Here is a 15,638-nt window from a genome sequence, read left to right as displayed (position 1 = left end):
CTTTTTGACTTCCTAGGGGAAGGGCAAGTGTCATACTGTTACTTTGAAATGAATGTGTTTTAATGATTATGACCACTTCAAAGGTTCACGTTTCTAATTTTTGGCAAACTCTGACGAGAAGTTTCCAAAAGCACTACCATAGGCAAGCTCTAAGGCCATCAAATCATGCAATCAAACGTCTGTCAACCTCCTCCAAAATGACTCCCTCTTGTCAAGATTGTGATGTCTATATTACTGTCCATTGATGAGGGTTTAATTGATACAAAGTCTCCAGAAACAAAATTAGCTCAACGTATTCTCTGCTCCTCCCCGGACATACTCATTCCTTTGCAGCACGCCACGTGAAGTCACAGTGACATTATTTATCACATAGTTGTAGTTGTGAACTGTACTATGAAACTTGTCTGTTCTAAAGGAAAAGTGTTTTTTGTTAGGTTGTTCTTCAGCTAGTCCAGTTAACAACATGACCATGCAAAGTTATACTGGCACAACTGAAGGGAGTAGCATGCTGTGGAAATGTATGATGGGAACAAGCGGTAACAATTTAAAGTGAGTATTGCCAGAGAGTATAGGTGATAAAATCCAGTTCATTTGCAATAGTTTCTAGAAAGGTCATGATTAGTAAAACATGGTTTATTGTTACTGCAGTGCAGAGGAAACATTAAAACAACCATAACAGAAAGCCAGCAAAAGAGAGTAAACCAGTTAAACTTTCAATCTCTACTTCCCTCATTAATTAAATATTTAGAGAATATGCAAAACAGGTTTCAGGATAACAGGTAATTTTATATTTGACTGTGAGTATCTTAAATGTGACTGTGAAATAGGAGTATATATGATAATTATTGTTCTTTGACTGTATTAGATTTTATTTTCAAGTAATGAAAGTTCCAGAGCACAGAAATATTATGAGCTCTGATTCTACACACAGACTGTACAAAGAGAAATGCGAAAATACAGATATGTATCTCTTTCACAACAACTCAATTTTTCAGCAGGTTCAATAAATATTCAAAAATCAGGATTCAGGCAGAAATCACTGCAAGACTGCCAGTTTGTCAGATTTGATAGCTGTTAAATAACAGTCTGACTACACAACGACTCTTATGTTTGCATCTATAACAGTTCAAGAAAAGCGTTCTTTTAATGATGTTTTCACATACACAATCCAAAACTATAAGCACACACCAACAAGAATGCTAGCAAGAAGTGTTCTGTAGTGCACAGTGCAGTATCTGATTGTAAAATTCATATCCTGTTGGTTTCTAGTTCTTGTTTAAACATAAAGACGAACAAACAAAAAAATGTAAAGTCACTGTAGGATATATATTTAATTTCTGTTTCTGCAAGTTACCAATTAGGTTAATAGTGCCTGCTGAACACTTAATGGCAAGGTTCAGATGGTAAAGATTTCAACCTTCTTATAAATATACCTGCTTTTTTTTTTCTTTTTTTTTTTTTTTTCCCCCTACCTGCATTGTGCTTTGCCAAATATTTATCTTTGTACTGCTTTTTTTTCTTCCCAAACCAAGTACAGCTGGCCTGTTGTTCCTGTTTGGTCTTCTCCATGGCAATGCAAGCAACCCGCCTGGCATATGGAGAAGAAAAAAAAAGTTGTAATAACTGTATTTAAAAAATGTCATGCATGATGAATTAGAAAAATAAGTCTGTTTAATAGCATAAGAGTGCACTAAGACTTTTCCAAACTTTGTTTTTGATGACTTAAATGCACTTACATACTGATACATTTTGATATAAATAATATTCTTAATGGTTGATTGTAAAAGCTCACATATCACTGGGACATGCGAGGAAGGGCAGCTACTAAAATGACTGTAAACCAGCGCAGTAGACTAGACTGGAAGAGCAAAATCTGTATGGGCTGCTGTGTTCTAAAGCTCAAGGCAAATGTGTTGTGCTGAGCAATGCCTTGAGGTTGACCTTCAGGATGAAGTATTGCATATATTCCTATGCCAACGTATACCAGTCTCTCCCATAAGGGCTTGCAAGAGATGCAATGAAATGGATACCTGTCTCTGTTTTTATTGTAGTAGAATTTTCTCTAGACAGCAGAGGTGGTACAGGTGCTGTTAAACCTTTACAGTACACTAATTCTTTACGTAGCAAATCTTGTGTGAAATATTTTGGGCTAGATTTTCCACACCAATAAATTATCCTGAGTTGTGGTCCTAACATTGATGCTCAAGGACTTACTTGCCAGAGCTTGTGTCAACATACGTAAAACATTTGCTAGATAAGCTCTGCAAGGGTTTGTTTAAATGCTCTACATTGCTTTTGTGGAACTGGGTGCAGCACTGTTCATTAAATCTGTTCTTCATTAAGTTTTCGCACTGTGGTTTCTTTCTAATATTTGGCTTTCACATGAAAAAGGAAAAGGGGAGAAAAACCTCAAACTCCTTCAGTGCTTGACAGTTAGTTACCACCTTATTCCAGCACCACTTACACTTAAGTATTACCAATGACCAAGTGTTTAGAACCTGAAGGGGAAACAGATTTGACTGGCTTATATAAATGATCTGTACATAGCCTTCAGTTCTAGTTTCCAAAAGTGCATCAGAAAGACAAATAATGTTTATAAAGCAGGTGTAAACATATGATATTACATGCAACTCTTACTGTTAAGCAGATGTGTGAGAGAGAAAAAACAATCAAATCCATAGGAACTGAGGCAATATAGACTTTTTTTTTTAAGGAAAGATTACACCAAAATTAGCTATACAAAAATGACAAGCACGAAAGACAAAAATACAAGCATAACTAAATTCTTTTTAATAGAAAACATAAGCCATACCATTCTTGAAGTTCAGGAGAAGGAATAAGACCTGCAGTACCGTTTTTGGAGTTCTCCAGTTTACCCTGCCACCAGTTGTGATCGTCTTTGCTAATGATTTGGATAATATCACCAACTCGAAATCTGATGCCAGCTTCTTTGCATGGAATGAGGTCATCCTTTGCTGGATCATATTCAAATTGTGCTCTTACATATATCTACAAAGGAGAGTTTATAAAAGATGCTGCCATATTATTCCTAATACAGTATTAAGAGAAGTAGGTGAAAATTGGTGAATGTAGCTATATGCACTATTTGCAACAGGAAGAAACAGAAGGGCAAAAGCATAAGTGATAGCTGAAAATGAAGCAAAAAAAAAAAAAAAAAAGCAATGGAGACATGTGATGTTATTCTGCAAGCTCATGTCTTCTATGTACTGTAAAATTCAAACAGAAAAAAATGAAAGTATGCTTTTGAAGACTTTATGCAGATCTCTAACAAATGGCCAGGGTCCCTCAACTCAATATTAATTACTGTAAATCATTATAGAGCCTGCAGCTTATAACTTGAACTGTGCTGCAATTTCCAACTGAAGTTCCAAGATACATTTTAAAATGTGTACAATGAGAAATATTATTGGATAGCACAAAGGATTTAGGCTACATTATTGATCATCAGTATCTACACTGAAAAATTAGTACCGCATTTTTTTAGACTAAATACAAATCTGGTGTTGCGCCTATCACATTTAGTCACCTGGGTGGAATCTGAGAATTCTCTATACAGGGATTTCAGTAAAAGTCTAGTCCCATATAAATCCCAGTATCATAAAATCTTTCGAATTTGAAGAGACCCTTAAAAAGCCATCTAGTCTAAATCCCCTGCAATGAACAGGGACACCTACAGCTACATCACATTGTTCAGAGCCCCATCCAGCCTGACCTTGGATGGCTCCAGGGACAGAGCATCGGCACATATCTGGGCAACCTGTGCCAGTGTCTCACCACCCTTATTGTAAACAAACTTCTTCCTTATGTCCAATCTAAATCCCCCTTCTTTATTTTGAAACCATTTTCCCTTGTCCTATCACCACAGACCCTGCTAAAGAATCTTTCCCCTTCTTTCTTACAGCCCCCCTTTAGATATTGACAAGCCGCTCTCAGGTCTCCCAGGAGCCTTCTCCAGGCTGAACAGGTCCAGCTCTCTCAGCCTGTCCTTGTAGCAGAGGCGTTCCATCCCTTGGGCCTTTTTTTGGCTCCAACAGGTCCACACCTCTGCTGTACTGTCACACTAATAAGGATTGGAATGAGTTATTCTCCAAGGAATATTAACAGAAGGAATTTGGACTTTAACTTCATATTTTAATATAATATACAAATTCTTGCTTTGTGTGTTAGTGTGGTCTCAACCACTGAAAAATTATAGCCCTAATGCATCAAAGATCTTAGAATTAATATCATGCCCAAAACAGGTAATTGGGTAATTTCTACAGTTCATGAACAAACACCACCCTACAGGGACTCTGGCAGTCATGTTCTCCACTGCTAATTTTCTTACTAAATTAAAAGCAGATATAGTTTTAAATTGCAACGTAGTATCCTTCATTTAAACTGCAATACTTTAAAACCTTTGTTCAGAAATCTGCAGCTATGGAATGACTTGTAGCTGCCAAAAAGTTAATTTCTACGGTAATCTAGTCTGCTACCCAACACATATTGACTTACGATAACCAGTTGCTTCTATGGTGCGCCTGAATTTTTGTATGTTTAGAGTGGAACTGATGGTAACATCAGTTTAGTACACAACTCCACTTCTAATGTTTCCCAACTGACCTTTATTACACTGTATATTGAGTGTGTGACTTTACATCAGCAACCCAAGCTCTTATTTTCCACAAGAAAAAAATAGATATTTTAAAACAAAGTTCTTTTTGTTACTCACTTTCTGTGAAGTCATCAGTACTGAACTACTTCCTTGATTTACCTCAACCTAATCTAATATAGGTCCACAAAAGTGACCAGCATTTTTACAACACAGGAACTTTTCCCCGCCTTTCAATTTCCTGCTGCAGTTCGAGCCATTAACTACTATATCTCCATCCAAAGAAAATACTGGTTGCTCACAAAACATCACACACTTCCTTATTTATATCAGTGTATCGTATCTGTTATCCTAGCCCTTTCTATATCAAGAATGACAAGCTACCAGATAAATGGTAGCATTCCCTCTGGAGCTTAAGGAAAAGAAACTTGAAAGAAAAGGCAAACTATGAATAGTATGAGTATGAGGGACAACATTATTTTGATAGTTTTGAACAAACTCTCCTCTCCTGGGAAAACTACCTAATGAGAGTAAAAACAAAACCTGACATTACAGCTTGAAAGGTCTTCCAAAGAGCTTTCTCTATATTCAGGCAGCCTGAAATTTCAGAAGACAACTGAAAGAACCATACAGTTGTAAACTTCAAAAATGGGAAATGAAGTGTGAAAAATATATTCTTGCAATAAGCATTCCAAACAACATAACTAGAAAATCATACAAAAAGATTCTCAAAGGAAGAGCTTATGGGGTTCATCGACTCTTCTGAATCGAACTACAATAAAAAAATATTATATAAATAAGAGGTTGAGTCCACATTCTTTGGATGGAAGATCATTTTTTTGGACTGTGAATCTTCACCTTGGGACTGAAAATATACTATCTTCAGACTTACCAGCTCTTAATACAAACTGTTCTTCATGCATTTCTTTGAAAAGCTTTGTTAATGTTAATAATTAATAACAAATCAACTCAAGATACAGAAACTTTGTGTTTTAGAGCATTATGCACTTGCCCTTCGTTTCAGCTAAAACATAACAGTGAGCCTTTTCTAGGATGAAAATCTGCATAAGTCACATCTTGCTTACACAACATATCGTGTTAAAGTTAAAATGACTTTATAACTCTTGCATATACAGACACATGAAAAAAATGCTATTTTGAATTAGCCGCAAACAAATGAGTTAAAAAGAAAAATGAAACAAACAAAAAATAAACTACACAGATTTTCAAAGCTTAAATGGTTTAGTCCAGCACATACAGGATATGAGGGGAAACAGATAAGCAGGGATGTTCACTAGCAACTAAACTGATACATTCCCATGGAGGATAGCTATTCACCTGTCGTCCTTTTGGTTGTGTTGTCGACGGCAAGTCCTGCAGAATAAAGCCAACCCAGGAAAAGAAATTTTCATTTTACTTGTTAAGAGCATACAACACCATTTGTTAGTGATTCAGACTACATTACGGTAAAGTGGTAAGTCAGATAAAAGTATAAAGCATTGACCCGTATTTAGAAAAACCTTTTTCTTAAAGAAAAATCAAACTCAGGCTGTTTAGCAGCAAGCTGAAGAAAGCAGGTAAATAGTTTAAGCAGATAGAGAATGTGCTTTTTAATATACAATTCAGCATCTTCAACACAAAAGCACTGTCAAGTGAAAGAGGCTCTTTATATGAATGCCTTTCCCACTTAATATTTCAGCTTGTTTTTAAAAGACAAGAATGACCATAATAAATACTAATTATTTTATGGTTAGGAGTATGTTGCACCAAAGAGTATGGTTATAACTAGTAGTCATCTTGTTACTTAATTCACAAGAATTTCTTAATTTTTTTTAATCCACACAATTATTTCTCATTGTATTAATTAATAAGTACTTTACCTTGTGGCAAATCATTTCTCAGATGTAATGCCGTATTTTTTTTTTAATAATTAAAGGACTTTTTATTATTATTTTTTTTTTTTAGCTAGTTCCATGACTCATGATATGGACAGCACTCTTACTAAGGGAACTTGCAAGTACAGTTACTACATTGGTCTGAACAATGACAAATGGTAAACAACACAAATTTCAACACTACTATACATTAGAAAAACAGGAGATAACAGCACCTTTCTACCTGAAACAGGATGTTTGAAACAGGAAGTACTTTGTGTTAAAGATGTGATGAAAATAGCTTGGTTTGTAGTGCAATTTAAAGCCTTTTGCTTTTCATATCCAGCCAAGGCTTGTATTTCACAAAGTATGTGCACGTACCACAACAGCAGAGGGCACACCAATTCGTTAACTCAGATAGCGGAAACCAGTACACGTTCCAGAGGTCGCTCAAAACACAAAGCTTATGGAGTCTAGCAGGTCTTGTTGCATCAACTGCACAGTTACTTTTTCTTCAAACACTGCTTCCACAGTTTAGGATGGAAATAAGACTTCCACTTGAAACCTTTTCTTAGCTTTGAGGAAATTGCTAACTATGATCTAAGACTAGCCAGAGTGTCACATTACAGTTATTAACATTTAACTCACTGTATGGCCTTTAATGAGAAGAATACACTGGAAAAAAAAAACTCTCAAAACAAAAATGGGGAGTTACATATGTAATAACATTGGTTCTATCAGGACAAAATTTTCCACTGACCACACGATAAGTATAACAGTAATGGCAGATGAGCACCAACAAAACTTTCACACTCTCTGTGTGGTACTGGAAATCTTACCGAAACAGAATTGTTAGTGCTGCTATGGCCATTAGCTGGGGACTGTCTGGATGTAGAGGGGGAATCTCTCTGAAATAAGACACAAGGTTCATTAACAACACAACACTATCACAGGAACACAGATAAATTTTTAAAAGAACAGTTACATCCACAGCCTTATAACCATTTGTTTTGCTGCTTTGTCTGTGAAAGTTTCCACACTACTGTGTAAATCTGAAGATTGTTCAGTTTGAGATTCACATTTGACATTTTGATGCGTCTTATGTAATATTTATTTTTATGCTGCCTCAGCAGCTTTTTAGTATTTCATTTTAAAGAAGCTTCTAAATCTGTTTTTCAGCTATGCGGAGGTCAGTGTTGATCACCTTCTACTCCTCTAGGAATAACTCTCTATAGTGTCTTAAAGACACTGCTGCTAACACAGGAGCAGGAAGTTGGACACTCTCTTGTCTTCTCATCCATTTTACAGTATATTAAGGTTTTTTTTTTTTTTCCCTCTTTTTTTGCCCTCCAACATTCTTATGAGTTTAAAAACATTAAACTTTGCAAAAATATATCATTTGAAAAAGCCACCTTTCTTGTTTCACACTATCACTGTGATCCTATATTTTAATGAGAAGAAAGCAGATGCAGACATTCTACAGAAGAGATGACAGAACTTTCTGACTGGGTCTTGCAGAGCCAAGAGAGTCACATGCTGAGCAATCTCCTTCACATGTCTTTTTGATCACTATGTCCTTAATTCCACAATACCAGACAACTGAGTTTAGCTGCGTCTTCAGAAAATCAAATAATTCACTAAAACATTGTGATAAAAATTCTCATCTCCTTTAGCCCCAAAGAAACTTTGGAATATATTATTCCAAATCAAGGGTCAACTGAGGAATGACTGGTAACTTTGTGTAACACAAAAGATAGTAGATAAAAGAGGTAAAACAATTTTCAAAGATGACAAAGTTACCCTGCCACATTTTATCAATACCACAGCCTTTGGTGAACAGATTAAAAAACAGAATTGGAGCCATTAATCAAGTGAAAGTCCACCAATATATTCTCCTGCTGCTAATAATTATGTGATAGCACACAGCTATTCTAAAGCACACACACACACAAAAATTAAAAAGGCAAGCAATACTCTACTTTTGCTGCCTGTATTCTTGATGTACAACAAACTCATCTAGAACATCCACTTTTTTTGGGCTCACTGCATGAAATAAAGCTCATACACAGCTATCTGAAAGTAATATAAATGCAAAATCATTTAGCTCTGTGTAAGTAAGTCTGCTAAACATGTAAGAACAGAAAACTCATTTGCTGCTAAAAGTTGTCTGCAACACATAATAAACTGGAGGGAACTGGTTTTAATTATACTCAGAAAAATCACTCCAGCACAAATTCCAAATGAACTACTAATTACTGCAATAGCCAATTACATTTGCTCAAAAGAACCATTATTCCTTTTTTAGGGAATTGCATATTGGTACCACCTTTATTATCAAACAGCAGCTAGGAGACACTTCTTTGCAAAAAAGCAGCAAGTTCTTCCTTTCATAAATAGATATTCTGCTTACTGAGCAATTCAAGCTCTACCAGTTTCTCTCATCTTCAAAAAGAGATGGAAGGATGAAATTTACTTCTGTTACTGTTTGTTGTTGTTGATGCTGCTTTCTTTTTAGAACTAGTTTGTCATCATCTACTAGTCCAGTAATGATTTGGCTGGGAAAGGTTTGGAAAGTGACGTAAGCACTCAAGTCTTTTGGAGAAAAACATGTTTAGAGTAATGATGCTATTTCTGGACACTCTTGAAGGCTTTTCCCTTTATAGGAAATTTCTTGGTTTGAGAATACTTTGATTTTATTCCTCCAACAATTCTCAGCAGAAGACAGAACACTATTCAAAGAAAATGCTTGTCAAAATGCTGAGAAAAATCGACATTTCCAGTGCTATTGGCGATTTTGTACTAATTGTAAGAAACTGCAATGATATCATGCTAGTCAAGAAGCATATGCATATTTTTAAATATTTAGCTAACTGGGACACATTTTCAAATACATCTAGGTTCCTGATTTCCCAGGGACCTAATCTTTCACTCCAAAAAGACTCAAAATTTAAGAGGAACTCTGTAAAAGCAATGAGTAGGAAGATCCTTGTAGAAAGTCAGGGCTGCTTAGACCTGGATTTGAATACTTCATCTCTGATTCTTAGTTTGTTCCTCCACTGAACTAGACAAATCACTAGTTCTCCTGGTCAGAATCTTTTCTGACTAGACCCTCTAGACAGAAAAGCACTCAGAGAATTAAATTATACTGAGTATTGTGGAAATGATATTTCAGTACTACTGAACGTCTAGAATTCCCAATCTTATCTAGCCAAAAGCTAAATAATAAAATGGCAGACTTCAAGATCATCACTATTTAGTTCATTTAGTTCATACATTATCAGCCGAAGTTTTAGAAAAAACAACTGCAGTCATTTCCAAATGATGGCAAAATTACTTTCATGTTGGCTCCTTGTTCTAGTGGATAGATTCTGAATGATAAATCAATGTGTCTGAGACACAGTCCCATAGAAGAAATCAATTACATCTACTAGATGTGGCCCAATCAAGTCAGACAAACAGACTCACAGAATCATCAGGATTGGAAGGAACGTCTTGAGATCCCCTAGTCCTATCCCCTTGCTAAAGCAGGTTCCCTACAATAGGTTCCACAGGAAATTATGGGTTTTGAGTTATGTCCAGTAAAGAAGACTCATCACCTTTCTGGGCAGCCTGTTCCATGATATTCAAAAAATCTCCAAATGCATTTCAACTCCAGTTTTGCTCAAGCATTTTATCTTTAAGTTTGAGGTTATATAAAGATCTAAGACTACAAAAAAATCTTATCATCTTAGCCCTAATGGCAACATTCCAAGGCTAAGTACATAAATCTATGATTATATATGTGAGATTTTTAAAATCCACTGGTAAAGTTTTTTTTTTTTCCTAATGAAACAGCTTAAGTGTTTCACAAGATAATCTGAAACAAAGGGTGTTGATTGCAAGGAAAGCTTTTTCTTAAGAAAAGTACTTCCCTTACCATTCTTACGTATCCAGCAATACAAGAAGTTAGGACATCTTGCCAGTTTAAAGTGTTTAAGTGTAGCTAAAGGGCTTCAGTTGGATAAAGTACTAGCTGAAATGTATACTCAGCATTCATAACTGTTCTAAATCATTACTCAAGTTTGTTCTTATGTAAAAATAAGTTTGTAGTGGAAGCAGACAAAACAACATCCCAGCCACTGTGTTATCTATATGTCTGAGTCATGTGTTCCATTAATAAGCAGGTGTTCTTACAGTAGAATGAGTGGATCGAGATTTGCTAAAGGTGGAACTCACAAGTGCTATGTTTTCAAGTTTACTTACAAAGTTTACTCCTAAACAACTTGAAATTAGTAAGCTGAAATTCAGAATATTGCCTAGGGACACTGAAATACTTTACAAACTACAGGGACAGGACTTGCCTAAATATGTAAAATGGTATAATATTTAGAAAATACCACTACAACAATTCTCTTAAATGCTCACAAAAGAAGAAAAACATGGCAAGTGGGATTGTAAAAAACGTTTAAGAAATAAGTTCCTTCAAAACTAACACCTGCATACCTTTCTATAATAAAGGGATACGAACAGCTTTTATATAAGAGCAAATAGGCAGATGACGTCTGATTGTACTAATATTTACTTCTGTTTATTCAAGATTATCAAGGTGTTTTTTTGCCCTGATGATGTTATTATCATAAAAATTACCTTAAAAAACCAAAACCAATTACTGATTCTGTTTCACATTCCTCTTCTAGTAAAACTACGTGACATCAGCAACCATCCATGTGTGAAGGTGGGCAGGAAAAGAAAACCAACATAGTTTTCTAGAAATACTTGAAATACAGCCTAAAATAGCATTTTAAGCCTGCATCAGTGGCAAATAATTTCATTCCTCATTTGAATCACAATTCTGAAAAATTCTATGAAAGAAATTCTCTCTGTACCAAAGAACTAAAGGAGATTTAATAGCATAATTTGAAATGTTGTTTTTTTATGAATACTTGTAACAGCTGGAACACCAGACAAAGTCATAGATATGGCCAAACAATTGGAATAGATTTAGGCACCTGATCAACTGAATGCAGAGTGCCATGAAGTGTGGTAATAAAACATTGTGGGTTTTTTGTTTGTTTGTTTTTCTTCTGTCTTTGATCACACATTTCCAGTTCCAGTGTTTTGCTTTAAGAATGTTAAGAGTCTTCTGTGAAAAACTGTCATGAAGAACCTAAGTACAGAAAGCTAAGAAAATAAATGACCTACTACAACTAAAATATCACTTAATGGTATTAAAGTTGTATGCCACATTTAATTTTCTCCAAAGGATCATATTTCCAAGGAGATCCACAGTTTCACCAGTTTTTGTGTTAAAATATGAGGAAGAGGGTTATATTTTATTATAACTACTACTTACAGTACCAAACTCAATACATGAATGTATCAGCACACTCTAGAATTTCTATTTGAGTTTTTTTTTTTTTTTTTTAGCCTTCGTGTTTCATGAAAAACTGTTGTTTTCATATTTATACCTGACAGGTGAAACTTTGTTGAACCTTCTGTCTCTAAAAGCTTCTTGTTCTTGCTGACTTTCATTAAAAGGACAGAAGGCAACCCAAAATCAGTATATGTATTTTTTCCAAACAGACCTTTCTGACAAACACAACAGCTTCTGTGTGTTCCGGCATCTTCTGAGACTCAAAACAATAAGTGTGAAACTACAGATCCAATTAGGTTAAGGTGCTTAACTTCAACAGGGTCTGTGTTTTCACTCTTGGAATTCTAATTTGGAATTTTGTGCAGTGAAGCACGTGGCACAGAAAGACTGGCATCATCTACACAGTGCATTTGCCATCTGTATACTTTAATTGGAACAGTATCTCTGAAGTAGTCATTTTCTAGAATTTAATTCCCTATATTTGCAAACTGGAACATAACTTTGTGAGCAAGAAGGAGGGAATTCAACAGTGCTACTGTGCAAGAACCATAATACCAAGTTTCTAGTTCAATGGGAACTGATCTTCAAATTTGTTTTTCTTCTGTAATGACAAATACCATTTTTGCATGGAAACATAATATTTAGCCACGTGTAACTGTTACAGACAACCATCACAAATTTACCTCAACAGGGTAGTACAGAAACAGATTATTCAATTAACCCTTAACAGCCCAAAGTAGCAAAATAATGTTTCATGCTTGAAAAGGGAGGACAGCTCCTCACATTAGGAACTTTAATAGACTTCCTGGAAAATGTGTTTAAAATATAATTTTAAAAGGGGCTTTCTAAATCCACCAGTTGAGGATGCCTCTCTCTCTTTTTTTTTTCTTTTTCTTTTTTTAAAATTTAAGTAGGCTGTAAAGAGTTATTTAAGGTGTTGATGAGATGAATATGAAGGCAAGGCTGAGTAGGTAGGTGAGACCTACTCATGTTCCGTTATCTTTGTTGTAAAATTGGTGTGCGTGATCTAACAGGACAGGCAGAAACAATTTCCCAGAAAGCAGTAACATTCAGCCATCAGCAGGCAGTTAGTTACAGGACTGAGGAAGAAACAGGGTGGTTCATTAAATTCATTACCTCACAGGATGAAGATTGCGTGCGATAACTTGGCACTATCTTAAAGGTGATACTTCCACGCATTTCCCTCTGCAAAAAGAAAAGCACTTTATTAAAGACTAAAGTTGCCTAACATAGAATCTCCAAATCACTAATATGTGATAGGAAAACATCACAGTCTAAGAGCAGTTGAATGCTTTCCTAAAAGAAATATTCAGGGAAGCTGAAATGCTATGGCAAATTTGTAATTTCACTTACAAGTGAATGTTTAGATAATCTCTCACTGATCTAAAGGATGAACATACATTATCAGTTTGTTCACCTGACCAGTTTTTGAATCTCTACATACAGACATATTTTAAGTTGAAAAATTCACAGGCTTCTTCCAAATCAGTCATTCCTTTGCAGACACATGCTTGTGATCTACACAATTCCTGCTACGAAAGTGACGTTTTCTTCTCTTCTAATTACTCGTGTTAAACAGTGAAAACACATTCACTGCTTCTGGAAAAGTTGCATGTCACTTCAATAAAGGTAGAAACACAAATAGTCTTATTCCAAAAAAGAAGATGGGGTCTGTTGGCTTGCACTTGCTACAGTTATATTTGCTACATATTCACGACAAGCAGTAACTGTAGAACAGTAGTAAGTAACTGTAGAACAGTAGTACGTTATGGCAACATATTTGTACAGGCATAATTTCTTAAAGAACAGCTGAAATCTAAGTGCCACCATATGTCTGACAGCCACAGGACTTGATCTGAGCAGAAAGGTAAGGAGATCACTTCATATGTTCCTGAAGTTTTCCCCTTTTCCTCTGTCTGGCTCATTGTGAGACTACAACATATTATTTGCCTGGACTTGCTTAAGCTTGTCTGTTAGGTCCTGAGAACAACAAAAGGAATAGTAATTACCATTCAAGACCCCAAGATTAGAGTTGCAAGCAAAAAAAAAGAGAATATCAAACTGACTAAGACAAGATGCCATTTTCCTCCAAAAAGCCAGACTGTTTGAGCTTGGTCTATGTTTGAGCTATATATATATATATATATGGTGTGTGTGTGTGTCTGTCTGTCTGTCTGTCTGTCTATCTATCTATCTATCTATCTATCTATCTATCTATCTATCTATCTATATGTATATGTTAACACCAGTAACTATGGATTACAAGAGTTGTAAGTTGAAACTTAGAACTTATTAACAGCTGAAATGCAGAAAGGTTTTGCAGTACGTGTACAAGTAGACTATCAAGAATAGAAGAAAAAGGGGATGTCACAGTATGATTTTGCAAAGTTTTGTAAAAATATGACAAATTGTTTTATAAAGAACAGGGGAAAGACATCAGGTACTTACAAGCATTTTTTGCAGTTGTTCTACTGTTTGATTTGCCACACTGATGCCGTTTATTTCTCGGATTTCATCCCCTACATGTAATGTACCTGCAGAATTAACAAAACACACAATCAACACAATTACTCACACAAACTAAGAATTGTAAGCCAGTACCAATATTAATACAAAGGCATAAATATGTAATAATGTTATTAGTATTATTATTATTGCTAGATTCATAGAAGAACGCTGGTAATGATGCATTAGAATCTGCCCTTGAGACTGCATTCAGTATGCCAGCATGAGGTGCCCAGGCTCCTTACAGCGTGTAGAAAGAAAACATCAGTTCCCTTACAGGTACTCACACATTAAATAGAAATTCCCCTGCAAATAGCTGGCTGGCAAAGTTCAGCAGAGATATTCAACCAGTATCTTATCAGACTATTGCTTAATTGTCATGGTTTTGTAATTTTGCTATCAGTATCAGTATTCCACATCATAACATCATGTAAAGTATCAATAGTTGACCAAAATTACTTTAAGAAGATTCATAAGAAATATGCGTTCCGACAATCCTTAAGACAGAGCAACTGGGATGAAGATGTGGATTCATACTGGCAGGCTCTGTAAAAAGTCAGCAGGCTAGTCTAGCTTTGCTTCTAAAGGAGAAAGACAATCCTTTGTGCTACGAGTCAAAAGTCTAGATAGCCATTGCCTGAGAATGTATACAGGCAGGCCTTAAATGTTAGACAATTTGTCTTATGGTATTTCAAGGTCACGCAGTGAGCAGCTACGGAAAAGATAACACTCCCCTACACGAGAGCTCTTTCAGAGTAAAAAGAGAGTTGTTTCCTAAAGCTTAAAAAGCTCTAATGCCACGCCATCCTGCCCGAAAAAGGTCTTGTCCACGGTTAACGTAGATTTAACCTAGTGCGCGTGACAGGGGAAGCCACCCCGTGGGCCCCTCCCGGGGCCCGGAAAGGAGGGAAAAAAAGGGAAGTGATAAACCAGCGACATCTGAAGGAGGGAAAAACTTATTTTGAGCTAATATAAGATACCTAACGAATACCAGATAACAACATATAATATAATTGAGGCATAACAATTGAGACGAAACAGAGAGAGAGAGTCCCCGAAAAGCCGAGAGGCTACTGTGAACTCTAGGCGACACGGCTGGAACAACTTCCCCTCTCCAGAGAAGTTCGAGAAGAAGAGGAGGGCACTCCAGCCATGGGAACGAGATTATACAGCGTCCTGTCCCGTGGACTATCATTAACCCTGTTGTTCTCTGGGATATGTAGTCTTCTTCTGTGACTGCACATTCAATAGAAGTATCCTTACATATCTACAG

General features: G+C 35.9%; 1 protein-coding gene across 12 annotated transcripts in view; it reads right to left on the bottom strand.

Annotated features, from left to right (window-relative positions):
• The window catches only part of CASK (calcium/calmodulin dependent serine protein kinase), a 182,348-nt gene that overhangs the window by 14,448 nt on the left and 152,262 nt on the right, over positions 1-15,638 (bottom strand). For 6 of the 12 annotated variants that reach the window (XM_015884899.1, XM_015884890.1, XM_015884907.2 and 3 more), the window contains 6 exons: positions 14,309-14,394; positions 12,977-13,045; positions 7,326-7,394; positions 5,951-5,986; positions 2,813-3,009; positions 1,473-1,588 (listed from right to left, as the gene is read on the bottom strand). In XM_015884899.1, the coding sequence (XP_015740385.1) occupies positions 1,473-1,588; positions 2,813-3,009; positions 5,951-5,986; positions 7,326-7,394; positions 12,977-13,045; positions 14,309-14,394 (573 nt within the window). The remainder of the gene's footprint in view (positions 1-1,472; positions 1,589-2,812; positions 3,010-5,950; positions 5,987-7,325; positions 7,395-12,976; positions 13,046-14,308; positions 14,395-15,638) is intronic. The other 6 variants (XM_015884932.1, XM_015884924.1, XM_015884941.2 and 3 more) reach the window with 3 other exon arrangements.

This window comes from Coturnix japonica, chromosome 1 (assembly GCF_001577835.2).
Source record: "Coturnix japonica isolate 7356 chromosome 1, Coturnix japonica 2.1, whole genome shotgun sequence".
NCBI lineage: Eukaryota > Metazoa > Chordata > Aves > Galliformes > Phasianidae > Coturnix > Coturnix japonica.
This window is presented reverse-complemented; position numbering and strand designations above follow the sequence as displayed.